At 40.6% G+C, this 27,058-nt stretch overlaps 1 protein-coding gene across 2 annotated transcripts in view; it reads left to right on the top strand.

Moving 5' to 3' along the window:
• nhsl2 (NHS-like 2) overlaps nt 1-27,058 on the top strand; it is a 100,213-nt gene that overhangs the window by 55,492 nt on the left and 17,663 nt on the right. For both annotated transcript variants that reach the window (XM_026162568.2, XM_026162569.2), the window contains exons 3-4: nt 12,881-13,023; nt 18,218-18,467. In XM_026162568.2, the coding sequence (XP_026018353.2) occupies nt 12,881-13,023; nt 18,218-18,467 (393 nt within the window). The remainder of the gene's footprint in view (nt 1-12,880; nt 13,024-18,217; nt 18,468-27,058) is intronic.

Below are 27,058 nucleotides of genomic sequence, written 5' to 3'. Positions count from 1 at the left end.
GACCAAATGCAAGATTGGCTGCAGGGATTTGCTCTCAATCTGCCACTTTAAAACTATTGTTGAGGTTTTCTTTTTTTCTTTTACAGTCTTTTTCTATTTTAACATGTTGCAGTCATGTGAAATCTGATCTTTTCCCTTTTGATTTGGGCCATTTTCATATGTGATCTGAAAGATGTAAAGACCTTCCTTGTTTTACCTTAATTCTAACAGTCAAAATCCAAAGTTAGTCAGCTGATCTGTGTCTTATGATGCAAGTCTTGTGGGGAGGCAGTGGCAGATGTAGCGAGAAGTAGCCTTTGAAATCCTGAAATGTTTGAAAAGTTTGTTTCAGTGAAGCCATTCATGTTGTGATCACTCCAGGCTTTATATCCACACCCACTTACATACGAAGTAGCAGACATTGCACCAGAACAGGCACGTAACTTAAAAGTTGGCTTTTATCTATTCAGAGATTTGATTCCTTGCCCTGAACATCACCTGAATTACAGAATTTACAAATTTAAGAAATAGCACTAATATGCAAATTGCTCAATTATAAATATCAAGAATATGGAGAAAGAATATTACAGAGGTGGAATATATATGATCGAAATTTGACTCTAACCCGTGAACTCTGTCATTTGCTATTTTACTGTAGAGTGTGTGCAAAAAGGGTGTAACTATTGCAGTGTTTACAGTGTGTTAGATGGAGGAGGTGTACAGGGAGATGGCCACGGGCAGGAGTGATTTCCTGTGTCCTTCAGTGGACGCTCTTTTGGATAAAGCTGGTTGCCTAAACAGCACAATGGTCCCAAACGCATTAAAAATGTATTTGGAATGGATAAAGCAGGCAAACATTAAGCTTCCTAAAGCCCTGACCTTAATTTAAAAATTGTGGACTATGCTTAAAAGCTAGGTGTGTACCAGGTAAACAACTAATTTAAATGAAGTCTGGCAACTCTGTCAAGCAGAGTGAGAAGATATCCAGCAAGATATATCCCAGAGGCTTGCTGATGGCTACCAAAAGCATCTTGTTGACATGCAACTTTCTAAAGGGATAGTTAACCAAATATTAGTGGGGGTCTATGTATTTGAGTCTATATGTATACTTTTGATCCTGTGTAGATAACAACTCTGGACAACTCTTGCGTAAAAACGCAAGAGTTGGATGCAGTGGTTTGAATTCATTTTCAGTCCGGAAGCATTAAAAGCCCCAAAATTACCATGACATTCATGATGAGTGGATGTAAACTTGATAAACTGCCCGTGTTGTGACTAAGCAGCACAGGCAATATGCCAAACCCTGAAATTAGAAAATGAATAGAAAATTAACACTTTAGCCACCAGAGTTATGTTTTGAACTTAACAGTGACTCATAAATCAGTAATCATTCAAGACTTCTATTTTTCACACTATTGCATGATTGTGGAAACACTGATAGCTTGAATATCTTATCACTGGTGGGCACAGTGTTACTAGATTGGTTCGCTGTCGGCACACAAACTCCGACTGCTCGGCAGTCTAACTTGATAAAAGAAAAAGAGGAGAACAAGCAGCCAGCTAAAACAAAGATATATATTGGTTCTCACTTGGGCATCCTTAAATCAGAAATCTATGTTTAAAAAAAAAGGTTGAGGACCTGAGTGAGACAAAGAAAATGTTTCCTGTGCCAAAAATAAATAAATACATTTCTTTAAAATTCTGGCAGTATCCTTTTACCCACAAAGTACATAAATAAAAATCACTATACAGGGTTGTGCCATGCTGCTTCTCCTGCTGGTTGACATAAAGATAACAGTGTTGACCAACTGATGGATTGTGTGGTCGGGCAAAGGGGCAGCTTAAAAAATATTGCTAGTGTGAAAGTGGCAACTGCAGTTGTTCTAGTGGCCACGTGAGGGCTAGCTCCAGAAGGGAGTCAGTAGCCACAGATTATCATGTTTAGAAAATTAAGGGCATGGCTTCATTGATTGACACAACTGGTAACAGTTGTGTGTGTTGTGTGTGAGTTGTGTGTCCTGTTGGTGCAACTGGCCCTAAACAGTAAATCTGAATTGACCACCAAGGTTTTCAGTGAATGTAGCCTCACTGGTTGTTGGGTTCATCAGCATTTCAGCTCATCCCAAAAGTGCTAGATGGCTATGATCATGCCTTCGCCCAGCAATTTCTTCCACACTAAAGCCTTCTCATTATAAACCTCTGTCTTGTTAAGACAGGATAAATCCGTCCACAAACTGTGGACACAAACACTAGAAGCAGACTTTCTAAGAAGAATAAGTTTAAGTTCTCCCAAAATATGCTTCCATTCAGGTTTTTAAAAGCAGCTGTGGTGATGGTAGCATTACAACATAACTTTCTGCTCTTTTTTTGCTACTATTATTTAAAACTCAAGGCCGTAAAAAGACTATCCTTATTGTTCACTTATTAATTTTATTTTTTAGTGCCCTTTTTTACGTTTATCTCCAAATCGGCAAACACACATTTCTTTCTTACCATATCTCTTCAGCTTTGTGCTTAAAGTGCCATTGTTACAACCTTTCCCTGAAAAGCTTGAACTCTGTAGAGGCCTCCAGATCCCAACAATAGGGACAATACTAAGTGACGTGAAACAACAAAACTGAACTTCAAAATGTCATCGTAGCCTCTTTCTGTCAGTGTGAATGCAGGCTGGGATTCAAAAAAGTAGATAAAGTTTTTTTGTCCATGCTAACCTGACTGTAAAATGTCGCAGATGCCCTTTAACTGTGTCAGAGAAGGCCCTGGTCAATGCTAGCTGTGATCTACACGAGCTGATAAGGTTTCACTCCAGTCAATACACATTACTGGACAGGTGCAGCATCGATCAAGTCCTGATGGAGGAGAAACACTCCAGCTTTTCTTATTTTCAGATGTGACTATTTTTAAAAAGTGACACCAAGTCCAATAAAGTTTGAGCTACTTGTTATAGCCTAGGGAAGATTATGAACTAAACCAACTTGCTAGGCTTTATTTTGTTCAAATTGACAGAGACTCTGAGTCCCAGTTAATTTTACATACTGTACTTGTCAACGTAAATGCCTTTTGTGCTATTATGCAAATGCTTTGTTAATGTACCATGAGATTAAAGCGGGCATTTAGCATTTAGGCCAGAATTGGCTCTTGAATGGAGAGCTCAAACGAGTTCTTGTGAAATCCAGCCTGCAGCTGTACCTTTGACAGTGAAAAGAATAGTTTTTAGGGGATTTATAGATTGTTTGAACTTTTATTACTGAATGACCTTTATAATCGGGTGCTCTGTTTGCTTCTGAACCACAAAGTATTGCCTTCCTCTTCAGTAAAAGAGTCATTTTGGTCCATTTTTTTTTTGTCTTTTTCAATCCTCTTTCCATAAAGCGTTTCTTTAGAGTGACATCGCTGTGAATCAGGCAAGACAAACTCACCCGTCTTGTTTCTTTCCTCAGGGCTTCTCAGAGAATTTTTCCAAATACAGGCTGAAGCGTGACGCGCTTAAATGCTGCGATTTGGTGGCATTTATATTCAAGCCAACCTGCCCAAACCGTAAATAAACCTGTTTGTGATCAAGCACCGGGCAGGTAGGAAGTAAGAGGAACAGACTTGTGACTGAAAAGTTTTACATTTCTAGAGGCCTCCGAATCCTGATAATTGCTGTGAGAGGGTCAGAGTGTCCTTGAAGAAAGCACTTAGCACACAGCTGCCCTTTGGCCAGAGAAGAATATAATATGGCATGGAACAGCTAATTTCCCAGAGTGCTGTAAATATGGATGCTTATTCTCAGCACGCTTGGAGAAGTTGATTTTAATCTATATTATACTGAAAACTCGGCTGAATCTCAAGGTTGTCAGTTTGGCTAGACTTGACAGCTGCTGAACAGTTTAAGCTCAGGTGTACTCTATGCAGTCTGGCCTGCCATTCTTCAGGGCTTCTCTCCAAGTTGCATTAAACAGACACACTATCCTTGGGCTTTGCTGATTCAAGCTTCTGGCATGAAGTTTGCAGACAGACTCATTGGATTTAGGACCCCTTTAGACCAGAGATCAATTCTAAACAAGCAGCTTATATCAGATTGTAGTGTAGGATTTACTATTCTGGTAAGGCAGCAGGGTAACAGGGTGTTTGTTTCAAAGTACCATTCAACAAAAAGTTGTTTTACTTTCCATCCTTACATTTTGTGATACTGATGTGCACAGCAGTCTAAACAGAGGCACCCACACTTTTATCTAGCCAATCACCCCCTTTCACTGTTCTGGTGGGACATCAATGCATCCCTGTAGTTTTACCTGTTTGTCTCGCTCAAAACGCCTCAAGAGCCTCAGCTCTACTCTGAGCCCCTTTCCAGGAACCTTACATTCACAGTCTCATTCTTTCTGTCACAACCAACCTACTCTTGCTCTTTCCTTCCCTTACTCATGACATAGATACCCCTCCACTTGGGGCAACAACTCCTCCCAACCCAGAGTGGGCAAACCTAATTTCCATAGAGGCTAATAATGAGGAGAATTTATTCCAGACAACTCCAGAACATCATCTAATCAGTGCAAGTGGTGTCTTCAGAGTCTACATCACTAATAACTGTTGCCAATTACACTTATGTTAATGAACTTAAAATTTTAAATCACTGCTTCAGAGGAAGAAAAGACTGGGACTAAATTAACAGTTGTGCAACTCAAAACAGTTAAGGCCTTTCTGTAAAGCTTGATTTAAAAAATAACTACATGTTACAGCAATCCAGACCAACACAACTGTGATTGGTCTGCTCGGTAATAACATTCACTGTAAGCTCAGAATATTATTAGCACAAGAATAATGCATATAAAGGCTATAACTGTCCACCGTGCTATTGCAGTAGTATTCTTCTAACATAGTTTTTAACAGCACTGTCAGTTTATATATAGACTCAATCAGTTCTGAAGTCTTTTCTCTTTCCTGAATTTCAGTTACAAAAAACGAGAAGAAGAAAGAGGAGCCTTAACAGCTCAGTCATCTGTTATAAAAATGTCTTTTTAAAAATTACAACAGAAATCCGCAGTGTTCTGAAAATTAATTTAGAAAATTAACTTGGACAGATAGAGACGAGGGAACGCAGAAAGAGGAGGCCTAAAAAAGCCAAACACATTGAAAGATAATAGGAATGTGAATCGGCCTTGTTGCACTACATGGTAACATGCAGGTTTTCTCATTGGCACGTTTATAACAGATAAGAATGGAAAAATAAATCAAGAGTGGATAAAAGGATGGATAAAATAGCTTTGTGTCACCCTCTTATCTAACATAATTAGGAGGCAACATCAAGACATAGTGTTTAGTGGTTCCTGAGAGATATCTGCAGTTGCCCAAGCTTGGAGAGCTCAGTGGAAAAGAGTAGATCCGAGAGTGGATTGCACAGCCTCAGCCACCTATTAAACTTCTCAGACCGGGTAGATGGTTTGTTTAATACCCTTGTAATGTTGTCTTAAACTGAAGGTAATGAAAAGACCGACCTAACCAACAATTTCAAGATGGGAGCGTTTTACCAGTTAGGACTTGCCTTCCTGGTGGGCACTCTTTTCCTATTTAAAAAAAAAAGCATCAGCTAGTCGTCCATTTATTTCACTTATATAAACATACATGACAGGAAATGAAGCCAAAATGTTTCCCTGGATAAAGAGGGGCCTGATAATTGGATCAGGACCCTAGTTGCGGTTTCTCGTGATCAAAGTAAACCAGGCCGCTAACCGCCAAGTGTGTCCTTCTAGGTCACCATCGTCCTCTTTCATTGTCGGGGCAGCAGACCTTTCTCTGTAATGGACTGATCAATTCTCCATGCTAAATCACAAGGACAGAGACATGACATGAATATGTGTACATGCAACCACACACGCACACACACACACACACGTACACATATTTGTCTGTGTACACAGACAAACATGTACTCGGGCTATGCTCAAAGAGGCGTATTGTTAATTTCTGTCCCCCGCCCCACCACCCCTTCATCTTCCTAGAGGGGAGAAGAAAGGGTGACCCAAATTTGACACGACCAGGGTGCATATTGTCGAGGATGGTTGGGTTTATCTGTGAATGGGTGCACTGTACGCAAACACACAAAGATGCAGATTTGTGCATGTAGGCGTTTTAATATGATCAATAAAGCTTAAATGGTGATTTGTGCGAATAATCCCCAGGTTAACACATACAAGAGGAGGATTCATTTGTACGCTCGTAGAAGATACTTATAGGCACCTGCCTGAAAGATACTCTTTCTCTCTCACACACACACACACACACACATGCAAACACACACAATGTACAAGTTAGTGATGCATGAGTGCATGGCCTGCTTGTCTGGACAGAGGAAGGGGGTGGGGTAAGATGCTCTTAACCACTCTCTGTGTGTGTATGCAAGAGTGGGAGTGACCGGCATACCTTTGCACCCCAAACGCCAATAGCATCCCTCCTCCCCCTCCCTCGTTTTCCCACCACAGTTCCCTGCAGTCATGTATCCGAGCTGCAGTCGTTGCAGCGGAGCCCGGCTGCTATCTGAAGCATGGATATACAGCAGCTGTTTAACTTCCCTCCTCTTCTGTTTTAGTGCTTCTGCCTTTTGGATTTGACCTCTCTCGGTCAGTTTTCAAACTCTTAATGTTTACTTGATTTCTATGTTGCTACTAGTGAGGTCATTTAAAATGTACAGTGGAAAGTGCTGGAGAAAGTGTCAGCCTTAAAGTGAGTAAAAGTTGCAATGCTGCTTGGGAGAATATTGTTAGAAGCAAAGGTTTTCCATTCAAGCGTTACACAAATGAAAGTGATGGTGTAGGTTTAAGGAAGTTTGCAAGGTAATCAATCTTATTCTGCATGTAAACTCTTGGTGATAGTCAAAGAAATGTAGTTTAGTTTATTTTTATTTTATCTTTGTGATCATATTTCTTTGATGTATCTTGGGTTTTTTGGAACCAGACGGTTTGGTGAAGAGGAGTAAACTGTTAAATGGTAATGTTAATGTCAGCGAGCTTAGTTAGGAAGCTACGAAATATATAAATGCATCCTACCGATTGATACCTGCTAATTAGTGCTAATAAATAACACTGAGATAAAATACTAGGATTTCACTTATTTAATCTGTGATTTACCAAGTTAGCTTGCAGAGATTTTGAGGATATTGTCATAAGCTCTCCACAATGGCCAGAAACTGGTGCCAGTTGGGCAGATTGGTTGGAAACACACCTCTAAGTTTGGAAAATAAAGCAAAGACCAAAGTAAAACTAAAACATACATCTACAATTGGAAGATGGGTACGCTGTAGTCATAAACGAAAGGCATGGTCAGCAGCAATACTTAGGTAGGCTGTGAGTTTTAAATAATGCACTATTGATACTAAGGGGCCCAAGTGTGAGTAGTTATCCTCCACACCATTGAACCACCAACATCCTGAAAACCTGAAACAAGGCAGGATGGATCCATGTTTTCAAGTTGCTTGTCACAAATTCTGACCCTGCCATCTGAAAGTTGCAGCAGAAATTGAAACTCATTAGACTGGGCCATCTCTTGTCCAGTTTTTGTGGCGCTTGTGTGAATTGTAGCTTCAGTCGCCTGTTCTTAGCTGACAAGAAAGGCACTATGTGTGGTCTTCTGCTGCTGTAGCCCGTCTGCGTCAGATTCAGAGATGCTCTTCTGCATACCTTGATTGTAATGAGTTGTTATTTCCATTCTCCCTAAACTCTCTTTAAATTCTCTGAAACTAGAGATGGTTGTGGAGAAAAATCCCAGTAGAACATCAGTTTTTGAAATACTCAGACCTGCCTGTCTCCATGCCACAGTTCTCCATTCTGATGCTCAGTTTGTCTACATGTCCAACTGCATCAAGTTTCTGACATGTGATTGGCTGATTATGTTTGCATTAATGAGCAGTTGAACAGATGCACATAACAAAGTGCCCAGTCAGTATATAAATTACACTAAGTTAAAAGGTCAGGAAGCCATATCGTCTATTTGTTCTGCAGGAACAAGTTAAACCTAAATGGATTTGGATGTTAGATAAATCAGAAGGATGCCGGATCCTATTTTTATCTTTCAATCTCCCACCCTTCGGTACTGGCTCAACTCTGCCAGCATCTTTCTCCCTCCCTGTTAAGGCTGTTAGTTTTGACAGATTGGGCCTCATTGGTGTGAATTCCCTTCCTCCTCTTCTTCCACTCTGTTCTTTTTCTCCACCTACTTCGTCTTTTTCGGTCTCTGATTTTCAGCATTGTGCCATTTCTCGATCACGTCTCCTTCCACTGTCTCGACTACACACCTTTTACCTTCTTTTTCTGCCACCCCCTACATCTTTTTCTGCATTTTCACTGCTTCTCCTCCTCTGTTGTTTGACATATAGTTCTTCCTGAACTATTTACTGCTTCCTGCATTGTCCTCCTTCTCAATGCTTTCTCATTTTATTCTCTCATATCTATACTTTCTCTTCTCAGTTCTTTTCACCTTCACTTCCCCCCTTTTTTGTTCTATCTCTTAAAAAGTTACCTCTGCTTCTTTTCCCCTCATTTTCCTTCCCTGCTTCCTTGCCTATCTTATCTCGTATCCTTTTCTTCCTCTGTTATCTGCTTCTCCTTCCCTGCAGCTCTTCCTTCTCTCCCTTTTACTCTGCTTTATCACTCTGTATCTTCGGACTCTTGCTGACACCTCACTTCGTTGGGCCACTGCAGCTGGATAAGTTTTGGCTTCTGCTCGCTGTTTACTAACCAGCTGATCCTGCTGTTTTTGCATGCAGCAGCCGGGCGATTTTGAATCAATTATTTTTAACACTGCAAAATCGACAGTTTTCTATCATGAGCGCCGGGGTTTGTAATAGGCCTCTATATGAAAACAAACTGCAAAAGCAAGCACTTACAAAGTGAAGCGTCTAATAGCTTTCAGAGGAATTAGCAAATCCAGCGAACAGGCCAATTTATCAAGACATCATTAGCATTTATGTCAAACAAAAAGTTCTGATATGTATATTATGAATGTTACAATTCCCTATATTTGCTGTCAAGAGGTTCTGATAAATCCTCTCTATGTGACGAGTTTCACCATTGCTGGGATGCATGCATCTGCCAGCAGGAGTCTCCCTCATATTTCAATATAATAATATCAAATAATTTCAAAATGCTTTCAGTTTAGAGAAAGAATGAATAAATATTCCACTACAGCAGATTCTTAAGAAAAAGGTCTGCTTTGATGACTTTGTCTGCTTTCCTGTTGAGCATCATCTGCAGCACATCGTCTCCCCTTTTACCCACATCTGTAAATCTCTGTAGAGGAATCCTGTCCTATTTCTAGGATCACCAGGAGTCGATAAAAAAATGAAAAACTGTGTGAAAATGACTTGGCTCATTATTTTTTTATTACAGCGTCATGAGCCGCAGGTTCTGTGAATGATGCAATGAGCAAAAGTCAGGTTTTGTCTGTTCCTCTCTATCGGTTCATCACAGCAGCTACAAGATCTTTGGCAAAGGTAACAAACTGTGTGTGACATTTTTCAGAGGTCCCTCTTTAACTAGTCTCTAACTGCAGGATGCCACAGGCAATAAAACCAATACAACGTTACATTACATACATAACAGTAGTAATGTAATGGTGGCAATCTGGGATATGTGCAGTGACATCACCAGTGGGATCACAAGTGCTGATAGTGATAGTCAGTTTCTGTGTTTATTGTTGTTTCCTATGTTTATTATTGTCTCAATAGACGCTATAATGCTAAAAATGAGAGAGCTGGATTAAAAAAAAAACATGTATGTAGCAGAGACAGGGACATTTAAGTGCACCTGTTTAAAAAAAAAAGGGACATTTTTGCAACAGCAGCACAGAAATTAATAGGAGTCATGTAGTAGTAATGTTTCTCAAATTGCTTTTGAGTTAGCAAGTGTGCGCATGATGCTTATTGGGATTAATGAGACAGACCACATAGGAGCATTAATACCAACCAGATTAAGTTGGTCAGTCTGGGCAGGAATGCTAGCCTCGGGCTGAGAGAAGGCAGGTTGTTTAATCGGATCCCGTGTTTTTTTCAACTTTACTTAAACAGAAAAGAATTTGCAACCTCATACATCTTAAACTCTCCAGCTTCTCAGCCACCTAAGCAGCTTTTATCATTCCTGAGCATTTTCCTGTTCTCTTTTCTCTCTTCTTAGTTCTCCAGTGTCTCATTTTTCCCAATTGTTTCCCTTTTGAAAGATTTCCCGCGTACGATAAAAGAGAATAATTGACAGCATATGTTGGAAAATGTGTTCAGTGTCACACTCATGAGTCTGATCTCGTAGAAGCCTTGTTTCTGCAGTTTTTCATTGTGATGGTTTCACTTCAGTTGAAATAATATCTACTATCTTTGAGTTTATAAAGCCCTTCAAACTCATCAGAGTAACTTTCAAAGTACTCCTTTATCTGAGCTTAAAATGACAGCTGACATACATTACTGCATCATCTTAATCCACGCTGAAGGTTATAAATGTTTGCTGTGTGTGTGTGTGTGTGTGTGTCCCGTTTCCTCTGATGTTTAGAGCCATAATTGCACTTAGAATAAGTGAGATCATACACAGTTTTCTGCTGCTGGCACTTTTTATTCCAGCAGAAGGAAGATGTCAACATCAATGATCCCAAATGCCATTAAAAAACTGCACTAAATCTGTGGGTGGACTGCCTACCCTCGCACAAAAACACATCATTATCTTTCTTGTGTTTTGTGGTTGTGCTGCTGTATATTAATTTCTATTCACAACTCTATATTCCCGACTCCAAACACTCCCACGTTGCGGCGCTCACTTAAATCTGACACCTGCTAAACTTTACGGTGAACCGCTCGCGTGTTTAAATGAGTTTACCAGGCATGAAAGTTGTGCAGCAGCCATTAGAAAGTCATAAAAACAGATCCCATCACCCTGCAAGGTCTACTACTTTACCATATGGAAGACTATTTAGATGGAGGTAGATAAGCAGCCTGAGGACACTCAGGATATTCCACACAAACAATGATAATTTAAAAAGCCTCAATTCCTTCTATTTTCTTATACAGTGGTATTAGTCTTGTTAAATACTTTGCTAATTAGATGCTAATTTGTCTGCTGTTTGGTGCTGGGAAACAGCTGCCTTTTGCAATTGGAAGTGCTGATGAGAGTGGAACAGAAACTAAAAGTTGTGAGCCTTCAAATTCAAGACACTGAGCTGACGGATGAAAGTTTAGACTTTAGGGGTTGAGCCAAGACATAATTTGTGCTTCTTAGAAGAAAAAATGTCCAACTTTACAGTAGAAATTAACATTTATAGGCTGAAACAAACAATAGTTCAGGCCTTCATAGCTTTTATTGTTCTTTGATTACAACTGTACATTTTACTGACTAATTTGTATTGAATCGTACAAAATATACAAGAAGTTTGTGCTTAGTTTTTGTTATTACTCAGCACAAATGAGTAGACTGATCTTCCTACATGTTGCACCTACTGGAGCTACTTGGCCATGGAAATCAATGCCATCAAGCTCCTGGTGCAGATTTTGTGCAGATGGCAGAGGAGCTCTGCAGTTACAGAGTGAGGAGAGTGTTGGTGACTTTTACACACTATGCGCCCCAGTAGTTGCTGTGGTTTCTAAACACGTCGACTTTACAATAATGCCACTTATGACTGATCTGAGTTTGTCCATATAACGTACAGATCTGGATCGGTCTATCAATTCATCTTGCTCACCCAGCTAGCTCGCCATATGTCTAAATGTGGTCGCACAGGTGTAGAGACTGGTCGGCGAGCTGGCCACCATAGGCCTCTGGGGAAAAGTGTGTATTCCATGACCAGTTGTGAAGTGGTTGCTTGCGGTTGATGGCAACTGCTAGGTGAAACTGGTAGAACAAACAGGTATAGAGTGCTGCACCCAAAACCTTCTAGCAATTGTTTTGATCACTTGCCTGTAAAAGATTGCAAAATAGTTGTGAAATGCACAATGTAAACTGGAAGAAGTGATCATTCACCACAGTGCAAAACTTCAGACTTTTGAAATATGCTGGTAATGCACAGCTATTGCTTTAAAGGTGACGTTTTGGAGAAGTCATCAACCGGGGATACACACTTTGCCCTCGCGATCAGAGATGAATGACCGGTCTTTTGATCTTCGTAACTGAGGCTAACATCTTTCATAAAGAGCCTGAAATCCTGAAAACAACTTTGTTTCTCCCAATTTAAACCTTAGTTTATTTATCTTATACACAACATTCATTCTTGAGACAAATATTTCACCATTTATTCTTTCTAGCTTGTTGTCATCTGCTTCCTTATATTGCTAGGCAACCATACATCACCAGGAAGGAATCCATATTGTTCCGGGAAGTTCAACTCCAAGCTTTTTTCACCTCACTGACACTGCTGTTTCTCTAAAGCTGCTCAGTGTCTGTGGGGGTGTGTGTCTGTGTGTGTGTTAGAGAGCTGAGTGAAACATGGGGAGTGTGTTTTGGGGTAAAGGAATAGCTGAAAGGGGGAGCGTGTGTGTGTGTGTGTGTGCACCAAGAGAAAAAGGGGGGAGGTGGGGGTTAGGAATCTGTTTACAATGGCCTGAGGGAGCTGCCGGAGAGGGAGAATCAGTCTGATATTTGGAGGTAGACTGCGAGAGAGTGCGTGTAACACAAAGAAAGAGAGTTTTGGAGAAGGAATAAATGAAAGAAGAGGAAGGGATGGAGCCCTTGGGAGGATTAAATACAAACTGAAGGAGTCATTTAAGGCACAAGTTGAACCAGGAGTCACAGGAGGGAGATTGCAGGTTGATGCAAAGCAGCAGCCTTTCCTGATCTCCACTTTCAACCATGCAAATAAGATTTAGTTTAGTTGCATGCATGCATGCATGCAGCAGAAAGCAAGTTTATGCATGCATTTATATCTTTTTGTTATTTTTGCTCTTCTGTGTTTTCAGAGTTTGAGGAGCAGTTGTACGACACCAAGCTGACCGGTCAGACTTTCCGGCATCCGTCCTCACAGAGCTCCGACGACACGTCCACCTCCCTCAGCCGATCGCCCATCTCCCTCAACAACAAGAGGCCCGACTTCATCTTTCTGGTAAACACACACAGACGCACGCATGCAGGCTCATGTTTACACCCATCTTATTTGATCAGGAGGCTCCGTCACACCAAAATGTCACCTCTCTGCTGAACAAACACCCAAGCTCAGATTTTATATGCAGCTATTTGAAGCTGCACATCTTTAACAAGCAAATGCAATAAATAATCTCCACCTTTCCTATTTTAAACTCACTCTTTTTTCCACCTCTTAAACCTGTGAAACCTGACTTCATCCTGCTTCTGCTAAATGCACACACACAGACACACACACACATACACTGTGTCCACTTCACTTATCATCTTCGTTTTTCTCTCAGAACAGCAAGACACCAGACTTCACATTCCCGCTAAACTCCTGCTAACCTACTCCACCCGACTCCATCTGCCCTTTTGTGGTCCTGTTTGCACTCTTTATTATTTCTTTATTGTTTCCAATCAGTGCTTGATATTCATTTTATGTTACCTGCCTCATTTTAAAGGCTCTTCCCCCTTTACAATAAAATTATAGGCAGTATAAATCTATCTCTTTTCTCCATTTCATTATTTTTCGATCATCCTCGATACAATATCCCACAAAAGCCCATTCCTTTGATTAAATCTTGTGTATCTTGCCATTTCATGCTCACTGGAATCATCATTTTAATTTGATTTATCGACCTTGAGAGTGCGGCTATAAATAAAATTGTAATCCTCAAGATTTTTTCAAAATATGGAAATGGTGAGCGTTTTTCTAGCAACAGCTTTTTATTTAGTTTATTGTTTTTTCTTTCTGGGGTTGTGCTTTTTATGCAGGACCTTTTGTTGTTGCTCTGGGAGTTAGCTTTGTGGTGCAAGATCTGAGATGTGCAGATTAGCCACAACGTTAAAACCACCTACATAAGTGTGTGTAGGTTTTTCTTCATGCTGCCAAAACAGCTAGCTGCTGGGGTATGGACATGGCACCTCTGGTGGTGTTCTGAGCCTGCACCAGTACTTTGGCAGTGGAGTCTTTATGTCCTTTGGGTTGCAGGATAGAGCCTCCATTCATCAGACAGCACATCTGTGCATGCTTGATCAGACTGGGAGCCTTTTTGTCATGTTCTTCTGTAGTATTGTCCTGCTAAGGGAGTGTCAAATTTTGACAGTTCCTATCTGAGTAAGATCCATAATAAGGCCAATGACCCAAGCAAAGGCAGTATAAATATTGTAGTTTCTGAATGTGAAATGGGAAGCCAATGCAGTCTTCTTCTCACCAGCAGGGGTGATACCTTTGCTTGTAAAAAGCTCCTGGTTTTTTAGAGACTTGTGGGTAAATGATCCCGAACCCTCAACATTCAAACAGAAAAATAACAACTTCTTCATAGTAGGACCTCAAAAACTAAAAGTTCACAGCAGCTATATCCATCTTTTATACAGTCTGCGGGCCTTAGATGGAAGATACATGGTAGCGTAATAAAATGATTAACGTTATTAGCTAAAGAAGCAATAGGCCAGTCCTGTACTGAGCTTCATGCAGAAGCTTTGCTGTAGAGAAGACATAGTAGACATAGTATCAGCAAGACGTACTTATAGAATAGATTTGTCCAACAAAATTTGTCACGTTGACCAAATTTCTCTTATGGATCTACACAGTTGTCCTGAATGTCCACACAAGTTATTGACGCAACTTGGTAGCTGATATTTCGACCTGTTGTATACAGTATACTGTATACAACAGGTCTCCTAAATATCTGGCAAATGATTGGTTGTATCGTCACCTTTGGATGGGATGAAACTCTTTCCAAGGTTGTGACTGATTGGAATCAGGGTGTGCCCACGGGCTGACAGCCACTGTCGCAAATGCTTGCAATCATTCACTGGCAACAAAAAAATTCAATGCAGTTCCTGAACAACCACTAGTTTTTCCTAGTTGAACATAGGTTGCCATCCCGTTTTTATGTTTTAGCCATTAGTGGCATTAAGGCTCCTAAAAGTCTTTAATTTCTCTTTTTGTTATAGTATGACATGCCAAATGGAAACTCAGTCTGCGTTTGGCATCTTCTAATTGCTGTGTCTCTGTTCACATTTACATGTCTGTGCTTGTGTGTGTATTGCGTCTGTATTATTTGAACTTCTGCGCGTTGTTTGTACTTGACTGATCACTGATGCAGATTTGCTCCGCTCAATGAGGACTGATAATAAAGACTCCATCCTTTTCTATTAATGATTGTAACTTGAAGTTCGGAATGAGCATGTCTTCTAATTGGCCGTTGGACAGCTTAATTCAGCAAATCGGCGACACAATGCACTATTCCAACAAATTACTGCTTCGGCATATCAGACGGTTTTACAGCTAAAAGTTGTGTTGTGACAAAATGCTTCACTGCTGTTGTCATCATCCCTTTATTTTTTTCCCATGAAGCCGAATTATCCGAGAACTGTTGCACAGTATATCCCGCCCCCTCATTCAGATTTCTCAGGATTAGTCATCGTCCTTTTCACACTCTCAGCAGGTTTCTACAAACAAATGCCAAACCATTTAGTGTCTTCCAGATGGAAGTATCATTAGCACTCGCTAAGAAATCAAAATAGCATGTGACGTAAGTGCTTTCTTGTCAGCGGCGCCTGCACATTGAGGACTTACTGACTGATTTTTGAAGGCGAGAAAGGGAATGCAAACATAGATGTTAAATTGCTTCAGGGTGTCTCAATGATAATCTATGATCACAATTTGTCAAACAGGCTACAGCTATACATAGAGCCTCTCTCTTTTCACTCTTTCCCTTTTCCATTAGTACTTCTCAGTCTATTTCCCCAGCTCATTGAACTCCCACCGTGATTTTACTGCAAGATGGCTGCACATTTCCTGCACACCGACTGACGCAATATTCCTTCAGCGAGCTGCTAAAGAGCTCTCTTAACTTAATGCCTTTCTCTCTGTTTGGGCTAATTTCAATTAGAGAATGGCAGATTCCCACGAGATAGCTTTACGTCTCTCACGAGGCGGAGGATAGACTGGAGTGTTTCCTGCATTGCAGCAGCCTCGACAGTTTCATTGCCTTGCTTAAGGGCAGAGATGCCTGATACTGTAGATCTAATGGCAGACAGTTGACAGATGCCCGTTCCCTCACAGCTGGGATTGCACCTTCCTGTTGCCATCAGGGACAGAACGAACAGTGTCTCTGCTGCTCTGTCAGTTTCCGTCCCTGTCAGCTAATCACGTCAAATCAATGTTTTTCTTTTTTATGTTTCTAACTCACTTCAGATTCACTTCTGTCGCTCCTCTGCATTAGCTCTCTCAGTTTTATGAGACAGGTGAAAATGAGACAGCATTTTCTCTCGTTCTCTGTTTTGTAACCCTGCTGTCTGCTTATCTACCCTACTGATCCTTCCTCTTACAGGCATTGAAGTTGCTTAAAGGGGACAAAACATTTAATTTTGGAGGAGGTTGATGAGTAGATGACCTCCGCCGGCTGTCTGGACTCCTATAGGATTTTGGTTCTATTGATTTTTACTGCAAATTGAATTCTGAGGTTATTTTGTTTTTCTTGTGTGTTTGAGCCAGTAACAGCAGTTTAAAGGGGAAAAGGGCTTTATTGGCTAATTTTCAAAACAGCTTGGGCAGAAAATGAGAACAATAACTTTTAAAGAGTTTGAGAGTACAATATGAGAGAAATGGAGATCTTGTAGTGAGGAAATTAGATTTGAACCATTGGATCTCAGGATGCATTACCATGACTGAAGGGGAAGACAATATTTTGGATTTCACTAAAGAAACTGACTAAAATTATTTGGATTTCAAGCAGCATGTTAGATTTTCTTTTACTCTGTAGGTAGCCTGAAACATTTTTCAAATAATCTCACTGAGTGCAGAATCTATGATTTTTTTTTTCTACATGAGAAACACTCACGTTTTGTTTTGTTTTTATTAAAAAGTAAAGCCTTTAGCCTCCAACATTCAATTTGTATGAAAACGAGTAACCATTATTTAGCCATGTATTCAAGCCTTCCATTAAACAGAGGCAACCAATCAGAATAAAGTTGGCCTAAAACAATGGATGAGCTGAAGAGCTACACCCAGTCACACCTCGTGACAAATAAGGATTATTTTGAGCTGGGATTCATACAAAGTTCATCATGTAATGAACAGGTCAACTTTACACTACCTGCCTAGTAACATGTTGTCAGGTTGCTCGACCAAACAGAGTAAAAACAAGTTTATGAGACTTTAATTTCACACCTCCAAATGAATACATATCTATTTCACTTTAACTCCTGGACGTGTAAATGTAAAAGCTAGCAGTCATTTATGAAGGATGCACAAATATAGTGTCTGAACATATTGGCATTGTTGACTGATGTAAGCTTATTGCCAAATGATGTGACATCTACTCACAGTTGCATTTATCTATTTCATTACATCAGCTTATAGCGACTAACTGTTCGAAGGTAGTGTGATGTAATTTGAACATGTCCAGCATTTTGACTGGTACTGTATGTAATATAATATACGATTTTTTTCAGCCCATAATTCCACAGTAGATACAGCCCTACTGTTCATAAAGGTGATTATGAGAACCAGTAACAAGTGGTTAATAAATGGATGAATAAATAAATATGCCGGCTCCATATTTATATTTACAGTACTAAAAAAGAGTATTTGCCCCCTTTCTGATTTCTTTGTTTTTTTCCATGTTATGTGGCATGTTTTATTTTTTAAATAGCTTTTTTATTATTTAGTTTGAACATGAAGCTAAATAATAGAACACCAGTTCTTGCAATCGCTTTCTTTCGAGCTGTCAGAACAATTTTGATCAAATACTGATCTTTCATCTGCACGTCCATCCAAATAACCAAGGTTTAACACCTATATGGCATGTTTTAATGCTAAACAAACATAACCCAACTAAAAATAAGTGATAATTCTGCCAAAATCAATCCAAAAGAACATGGACGACTCATCCAGGAGGTCACAAATGAACCCAGAACAACATCTAAAGAAGTTCATGATTCAAAAATAAGAAAGAGAGTGGGTAAAAGGGCTTTTTAAAGTGTCAAATATGTAAAAAACTAAGAAATCAAGACGTAAAAATACTTTCGACAGTACTTTCTAAAAGGTTATATCTTCCTGGGGAAATCAGACCCTTTCAACCATTCTCGACTTCAGTATATCAAACTGTGCATCACTATTTGATGACATAGCGGTTTTCCCTTTCTGCTTCTTCTTGCAGCCAGCATCAAAGCAGCTCTACGAAGATGAAACCACCTCCTCTGTGTTTGGTCTGAGGTCTGTTACCGACCTATCTCCATCCCCGTCTCCATCCCCCTGCAGCTCAGACCGGCCCCCTCTAGGCTGGAGCAGTAACAACAGTAGCAGCAGTACTGCCACGTCGGCCACTACTGGACCGCCAGTCGCCGAAAAACCTCGCTGGCACCTGGGAAGACGCACACCGGCACACTTCTTACCACTCGACGTCACAGGTACAAAAGTGAAATGCCCAAAATAGTCTAAGATCAGGTGTGGTTACAATTGCTAATGCTGTCAGTATATTTGATGCAGTCTTAAATGACCAAATAAATTTACAAATTAAGAATTTTGTTGAAACTGCAATGTGAAGGTGCACTTATAAGGCAATGGGAGTATTTCTGAAGTCTATTTCTTGCTGTGTTTCTCAACAACACTGTGGTGAACTGACAGGAAAGGTGAGTGTATGCAACTGATTGAAAGTCATTACTCTGACACATGCATCTGAGTCAGCTGAGCCTCCAGGATGTTTTCATGGCGACAGCATTACAGAGGTAGTGCTGCATGAAAATTGCGGACAAAGTCAGCATAGAAAGTGTGATACTTCCTTGATCTTTCTTAGAAGTTTTTGGACTGGCACAGCTACAGTACCTCTGAGGGAACACATGAATGTTTCATTGGCTGGACCAGAGTGATCCCGAGCCATCAAAGTAAAAAGAGTTTGCTGTGTTTTAATGGGTACGTGTAAACACAGAGACGATTGGCATCCAGTCTGTGAATAAGTGGTAATGTTTCCAGTCCAGCTGTGAGATGGTCAACAGCTCAAGTTGTGCTCATTTTAAAGAAGCGCTCAAGTGATTCGTGATTCATAATCAGCAGAGTTTGGGTCATTCATTTAAAAAAAAAAAAAAAGGCAAACATACTTTAGTTTCAACTTCTCAAATGTGAGCATTGAGCATCTTTGGGGTTCTGGTTGTCATTTAGCCAACTCGAAAACTCAACTTTGAGCCATAGATGGAAGATAGACACCCCTAAGCATACCTGTTAGTCAAATAATCATATAATAATGGAAAATGCCATTAGTTGGAGCCTTGTCGAAGATGTCAGATGCTTATTGAGTAGAGGGGTTAGACTGAGGTTAATTATCTGGGCTGATGAGAGATGTGCCGAGATGCTTGTTGATTGGTGCAGCCAGGTGCCTTTGAGCCTTTTTCGCATTTATTAGAATTTATGACTTCAATATGAAATTTCACTGAAAAATAATTCAAAATTAAATAGATTAAGCCTGAATATGAGATTCTATTGGAAATGAATGATCATTTGGCAGCTTTCAGATGGCTCCTGTCATGTTGAGAATAGAAATGATTTTATCTCCAAATAAAGATGGTTTCTGTGAGCAGTAAAACAGCAACACTGTTGGTTTTAGAGTCCTGGCTTTGTGAGGGCCTTCACTGTCACCTGTGCTGTTCTCGAAGGAGTTGTGTGACAGCTGTAAAAGTGAGAGTCATGGCAAATCAGACTCAAGGAAAGCTACAACATGCGGTAAATCTGAATTTTCATCCCTTTGGAGGTCACATCAGTCCAATTTGGCTTTAGCTTCTTTGTGGTTGTGTATTAAATGCGTGCTGGAAAAGCAACACAATCTTGTCTTCCTCCAAAGAAGAAGCTCCAGGCTGAAAAACAGTGCTAATATTAATCTTGCTCAACAAATTTGGCAGATACCTCTTCCACATGGTGCATGGTCGTCTTTGACAGTCCTCATAGTGTCTTGTCTTGCCACAGTGGATCATATTCCTCCATCTCACCCTACCCCTCCTCTCTGGTCATCTGTATTTTTCCAAATGGCAACTCCATACTCAAAATGCTTTGTCCAGGATACCCACTATCTCTCCTTTGCACATGTCCAAACCATCTAAAAAGGGGAGGCGAGTCCATGACAGCATTCATAATTCAATTAGTTATGACAACCTCTCCAACACGACTGGCTGAAATGCAACCATGACAGAGCCTCCACCATGTTTTATACATGGCTGCAGACTCTCGCTTGTTGCACCTCTCTCCTGACCTGCTCCATGCATACAGACGATAATTGGAAGTAAAGGTTTTAAATATGGATTGCATCACTCCATAAGATTTGTTGTCAATGAAATTACACAAGTCCAGTTCTTGTGTAATTTTCTTACCTCAGTCTTTTCTCCATGTTTCCCTTCCTTAAAAATGGTTTCTTGACAGCCACCCTTCAACTGAGACCATTTCTGATGAGGGTCCAGTGATCAGCTGAAAGACTAGATAAATCTCCCAGCTCCCGTGGCAGGTCTTTACTGGATCTTTTTCCCATTTCTTAAGGACAAAACTTCCAGATACTGTTTATCTGCTATAGATCGTTTTAGTCCTGGAAAACTATTGCTCAGGACCACTTTAAAAAAATTTACAAGACAGTCTTTGTGATGTTGAAGAGTGTGGCAGTGGACTCCCAAATACAGACCAGTCATGTGCTACAGTCCAAAAGAGTCCAACAGGTGATAATGGCAACCCTGGGAGTCCAGGGAAAAGCAGGAAAACAAACTGATGGGAAACAGAATTAAATAACCCACCAACAAAGAAAAAGGGAAAACTGAAGCTACACAAGTATGTGATCACACCTGAGGGGAACAACACAGGTGCAGACAATCAAGGAAACAAGACGAGGGGAAGTAAAACTGAACATCAGGCACAGAGGACAAACAATGGCCAAAATAAGACAGGAAGTGAAATGAGATGACTAAACATGAAAACACAGACATGAATTAACTAACTGAGAAAATACATAAAGAGCAATATACCAAAAATATTAGTGAGAAATAAGGAAAAGGAAAACTCAAGGCAAATAACAGCACAAACTAAGAATCACTGGAAGATGTTAAAAATAAAACCAAACTGTAAAGTCTAAAAACTCAGTGACCCAGGATCTTGACACTCTGGCTGCTTGGGAACAAAAGATTTTCAAGAAATCAGGAGTGGTTTGAGAGTTTTGCACAGCACCGTGTGTGTGCCTCATGCCGGGCTTGCTCTTTCGATAATTCAGAGTTAAAAGCTTGTTGTGTTCCTACAGCTGATGTAAGGTACTCAGCATGGGAAACATCAGTCACCTTTTGGAAATGTAATTGCACCACATCCAGTCCACACATTAAACTTGATTCCTTGACTCATGAGATTGGCATAGACAAAGCCATTTCATAACACAGGTGTAAGGAAACATTTTCAGGTGAAGTCTTCCGGTGAAGCGCCGAGAGAATCCATGGCATAAGATCACCGGGTGAAGACGTTTCACCCCCAGCCCCTTATTAAATTCTCTTTAGGTCATGAAGAAATAATTGGGAGTGATTTGAGAAGAGAACAGATGCAGAGTGTTATTAAAAACAGTGGGAAAGCTTCAGCATCAGCTCGCATGTTAATGCCAGAAGCCACAACTCAGGTGACGCTGCACGATGTGGACAGATTCCCTGTAGCTTTGAGGGAGAAAATGCTGCAGAAACAAGACTTGACATCGAGGACAATTTCTTCCTATGATCACATTCTCTATCGCGCTCGCCCATCTCTGGCAGTCAGCTCTGCTTGTGTGCATTGCCTGTGTGTGTGTGTGTGTGTGTGTGTGTGTGTGTGTGTGTGCTGTCAGAGCTGTTAGTATGCTGTGGTCACCCTCAGCAACATCGTTCTGACACTCCTGCTTCCACTCAGCCTCCTCCTTGTTTACTTTCCCTACGTTTGTGTGTGTGTATGTGTCTTTGCATGCATGTGTGGTCCTCCTGGTTTTTTGGCATAGCAACTGCTTCGTCACTGGATGCCTCTCTCCTCCTTCTTGCGCATATCCATCTATAGTTAAATATCTCTTTCTCCATTTCTCCTCACCCACCTCACCTCACCCACTGTGTAGAGGAGGAGAAGGTCAGGTATAATGATGCATGCCTGTGGCGTTGTACTTGGTGGGTATTCACTTCCTTCACACCGAGAGGAAGAGCAAAGAACTTTGAGTATAAGACTGACGTTTCTCCTTCTGTTTTCCTTCTTTTCCTTCCATCAAGCCTGTCTGTGGTTTCATTAAATGAACAGGATCAGGTTTAGCAAGCAGTGCCCCAACAGGGGTAAATAGCATGCTTCTCGGGTACTATTTTTTGCAGAGTATGCATACACATTTTTTGTAGTGTATTTCGGGTTGAGCCATATAAACTGCTGTGCTCTCATTAGCAGTAATGAATTATGGTGTCACCCTGTGCAAAGGTGCGGCCCAGTTATTTGTTTTAGACGCAAATGAAGCTCAACTACACAACAGAATAAGTCAGAAAAGGCCATTTGGATGCATGTAAAACAGCTGTTCTCAGGGCTTCTCACTGATTTGTTTTGGTCTTGTTATCAGATTTGGATAAAATGAGAAAAAAATAAGATATCGTCAGACTTATCCAACTTGTCACCATCCCTCTGTCTCTTTTACACTCCGTCTCTTGCTTTTTTCCCTCCTCCTCCTCCTCCTATGCCAGAGAACAGGTAGCTCTCAGCCAGCTTGCTGTTGCCATGGTAACTCACCACTCTTCCTCCTCCCTAGTCCCCCCCCCAAAAAAAGAAGAATTACAAGCAGCAGTGACAAAAAGATGGAGGGAAAGGTGGAGAAGTGATGAGGATGACAGAGGACAGAAAATGCATACAGTGAGATACACAATGGAAGAATAATGAATGGAGGGTAGTGAGAAAGCTTCTTTTTTTTTTTTGGTCGCAGCTCCCACCTCCCACTTTCCTTCCTCTCCCTCACATCTCGCTCCAGCAATTTTCATGAATGACTGAAGCACTTTAGCCTGTGAAAGATGTGAATGCAACAGAGGCTGAGAGACAAGCAGCGGGCAGACGCCATCGGTCTGTGCTTATTTTTTCTCGACAGAGTTCATCGGTAAAATTTTAATGTAATCACATATTCGAGAGTCCTCGGTGATTTGGAGGGTTTTTGAATTGCAGAAAGGCGGACATTATTGTGTCTGTGAGCAGCCCTACCAAACACCAGACGTCCACGGTTATCGATTTCTGAGCTAAATGTGATCAGACAGTGAAAAAGACGTTGCTGGTGTAATTTTGCATTTTCAGGCATTTCCATTCAGTTTCACATTTACTCACAGAATAATCTAAATTGATTGAGGAAAAGTGAACATGTATGTTTAGATCTTTTAGGCTCTAGCAGCCACTGTGATTGGATAAGCAGCGGAAAATGAATGGCTTAATTGATATTAACATACTTCAAATATATCTATCTATATATATATATATATATATGGGATGGTTAGCAAAGTGCAGTTTTAAGGGAAAAGAGCTGGTGTATTTAGGATCGGGGCATATACTGATGGTCGGTCATTCTCCTTCAGGATTTTCTGGTTGAGAGCATATTTCACGTTTCCATCAATTACAGCAAATTATCCAGCTTCTGAAGCATCAAAGCAGCCCCCAACTATCGCACCACCACCACCATGCTTGACCGTTATATGAAGATGTTTTGAGCGTTAGTTTTATGCCACATGTAACGGGATTTCAACTTCTGTCCACAGAATATTTTCCCAAAGGTTTGGGGAATCACAGAGATGGGGTTTTTTTAGCAAATGTGAGACAAGCTGTCCTGTTCTTTTTGGTCAGCAGTGGTTTTCCCATGTAACCTGTCACATTTGAGTTATTGCTGAGTCGTGAGGCAAAGGAGGCCTACAGTGCTTTTTGTGGTAGGATGGCCACTCCTGGGAATGTTCACCATTGTTCCACAGTTGTCTTAATTTGTGGATAATGACACAGAACGCTTATCTGAAGATGGACTCTTCAGTTTTTATCTAGTCAAAGTAACATTTTTTTAACCTCACAATTCAAATAATTTAGCAGTTGTTTATTTTGTAAATTTGTCAATAATCCTACAAAAATAACAGCTAATGAGGCTTGGACATAAGCGAGGAGTTTAGTGCAAATGCTGCTGTTTCCTATAAAAAGAGCAAAACAGTCCCAGACCCCGAATCAGATGGTTTCTGAATGCACTTATGAATGAAGAATGCAGAAAGTCTGAGAGCTTTAGTGGAGAGAGACAGAGAGTGAGAGACAGGCATTCCTGCTGCTGAGCTGCCGACGGTCTAATCCTCTTGGCTTACCTGGAGCCCCTCCAACTACAAGGAATCTGACAGGGGGTGGAACTTTTGAAAAACTTCTGAAAATCCTCTCAGCTCCACGCTGTGCCCTTTGTCACAAGATGAATCCATTTAGTGAGCTGCAATTTAGATGCATCCCTTGATGGCATTCAGTGCAAACAGTAAGATAGATGATAAGCCAGGGTCAGCAGTAGCTGAATAACACAGGAAGTTATTTGTTATTTATTCCAACACCGTAGAGGGTTAGATGCTGTGTAACACTTATAAACTGAGGGGGAAGGTGCTGATGTTAATAAGAGGAAATTATGAATTTCTGAAACACTTAATTTTACAGTTTTTTTCTAGTATAAACATATGGCACTGCTTCACCTTCAGTGGTTCTGTTTGAGCTTTAGAAGTCTTCATTGTGATAATTCATCTTTTGTCGGTTACTGTTTACAGAGCCGAAACTTCAATGCAAAGATGGGATTGTCATTTAAACCAACGCACCCCTACAGGTTGTTTGTTCAAGCTGTAAGATTGCTCATATTGATGTCATAAAGTTAGATATGTAGCACTGAACTGTGGTGAAGTGCTGTTTAACATTGCAAAAGGCTGTGCTATACCACAAAGCATTCTCTTCCTAAACCCTAAACCAAGTAACAACTTATGATGTTGAATTAAGACTTGGTTTAACAGACATAGTCTGTTGAGTCGATAACTGTTTGGCACTCGCTAACCGCTTTATGCTCGACTGGTTGGCGAGTGGCTGGAAGTTGCTGGCTGTTTCTGGGAAAAAACATTCATAAAGAAAGTGCTGCACCAAAAATCTCCTTGTGATTGTTTTGTCCTAGCAGATTTCTGCTGTCACCTGCATTTTGCCTGGAAGAGGCCGACTTACCTACAGACACTCGAGATTTACTCGCCGAGTTGTGCTGGAATGCAAACAAGAGGTGGAGAATATTCCTCTCCAAAGTTAAAGTTGTCCCTTATCACCACAACCACCTAGTTTCAAAGGTGCAGCTTTGATTTTAAAGCAAAGTGTCTTTTGTTTTAATGGGACAGCCAATGACTGTTGATCAGCACTTTGGAGAAGGTTGGATTTAAATCTCTGGGTTCAAGTTTTGAGCGTCTTTGTTAAAATGATTAGCTGGTCATGGGACACAGCTGAAAGCTCCAGACAAAGTTGCTCACTAAACCTCGAGTTTTAGAGCATTTTAATGCTGGTTTAGCATTCCCTGTCAAAAAAGTCACATTAGCAGTTGCTGTAATGTTTCCTCTAAGCAACTGCAGCAGCAGTTTGTTACTGTTTTCTTTATTTTTAAATAGTTTTTAAGCAGCGTCAAGATGTTTATGATCACATAATTTAAAACACTGTGTGCTGTAGACCGTTAGGGCAACTAGGCAGGAACAGTGGGCTACACATGTAAGTTTGGTTTTTTAGTTTGTGTTGTACTTTTCATGCTTTCACTACAATCTGGGACGCATGCAAACTTTTGCTGATGGTGGCAACCTGCTAGTGATAAAAGCAATTAGTAAAAGATTCATAGTGAAGCACCCAAATACCTCTTTGCAACAAGTTTCACACTTGCACTTTTCACACTTGCAACTGCAGCTGTTCACAGTATACTGACTGGTTTCTAGGTCTGTGTGGATGGGGCTTAGCAGTCAATTGTACAGTGACGGGCCAAGGAAACCTGGCTTAAAACGTGTTTATAGTGTGACAGGAAAAACTGTTTTTCTCTGAGTCTCTCTATGGATAATTTCTTCCTTCATAACAACTTCACAAGTTATGATTGAAAAAAAAAAACCAATTTCAAATCCATCCATTTGACATTTGTTAGCTTAAAATTAGGGTCATAGCTTTTCTGCCAGTCCTCACCTAGTATTCCATTAGCCTGTTCGCTAGCAGTGATTGGCTGGTGTTTTTGTGCATGTTTCCCTCATGCAGGTTATACATGTAGCTTGCTAGCCAAGCTTGCTAGCATTAGCCGATAACTTAGGAATCCACCCTTCTTTACAAATATATGGTCACTTATCACTCCAGAAACCATTATGGCATTAGCTGGAATGTTAATGTTGATTTCTTAAAGGTTTTAAGTCCAAAAGATAAAGTCTGAATGATGTGTGCTGTTAAGGCAACAGTCTGGTGCGTTTTTGCCTCCATCACTCTGCTTAGATCCCAACGTTGTCCTACTTTTAAACTGAAAACACTCTTATATGTTATTTTATGTCATGAGAATTGTTAGAAACTTGTAATATACTGTAAGGTTACGTGGTATTTTGTGATTGTCATGTTTCTCTCTCTTGCCCAAAGCTATTCTAACCTCTGTGTCCTTAAGACTCACTGCATGCAGGCAGCTGAGCAGTTTAACAAGGCTTATACTGAGGAGACATTAGGATTTGTAACTGGTGGAAGGCTGATAGTTTAAACAGAGTCTGTTAGTGATGCCCACAGAAGCAACAAGAAGACTTACAGCCTGCTAATAACAGCTTGGTGAGACCGATCTTGAAAGTGGGAACTGCTCTGAATATTCAAGTAGGAAAGTTAGCTAGCCAAGACTGGAGGATGCAAAATTGTCACTATGGTGTCGGCGTTACAGAGGGACCCACACCAGCAGGAAGTGGGTGAATGCATGACAGTCAGACAGGAAGTCGTATTTAGCTCCACTCCACGGCTGAGTCACAGCTTTAGCCTCTCTGCTGGA

The sequence above is a fragment of the Astatotilapia calliptera genome, chromosome 3, assembly GCF_964374335.1.
Source record: "Astatotilapia calliptera chromosome 3, fAstCal68.1, whole genome shotgun sequence".
Classification (NCBI taxonomy): domain Eukaryota; kingdom Metazoa; phylum Chordata; class Actinopteri; order Cichliformes; family Cichlidae; genus Astatotilapia; species Astatotilapia calliptera.
Note: the sequence above shows the minus strand (reverse complement) of the source record. Positions and strands in the feature narration are given on the sequence as shown.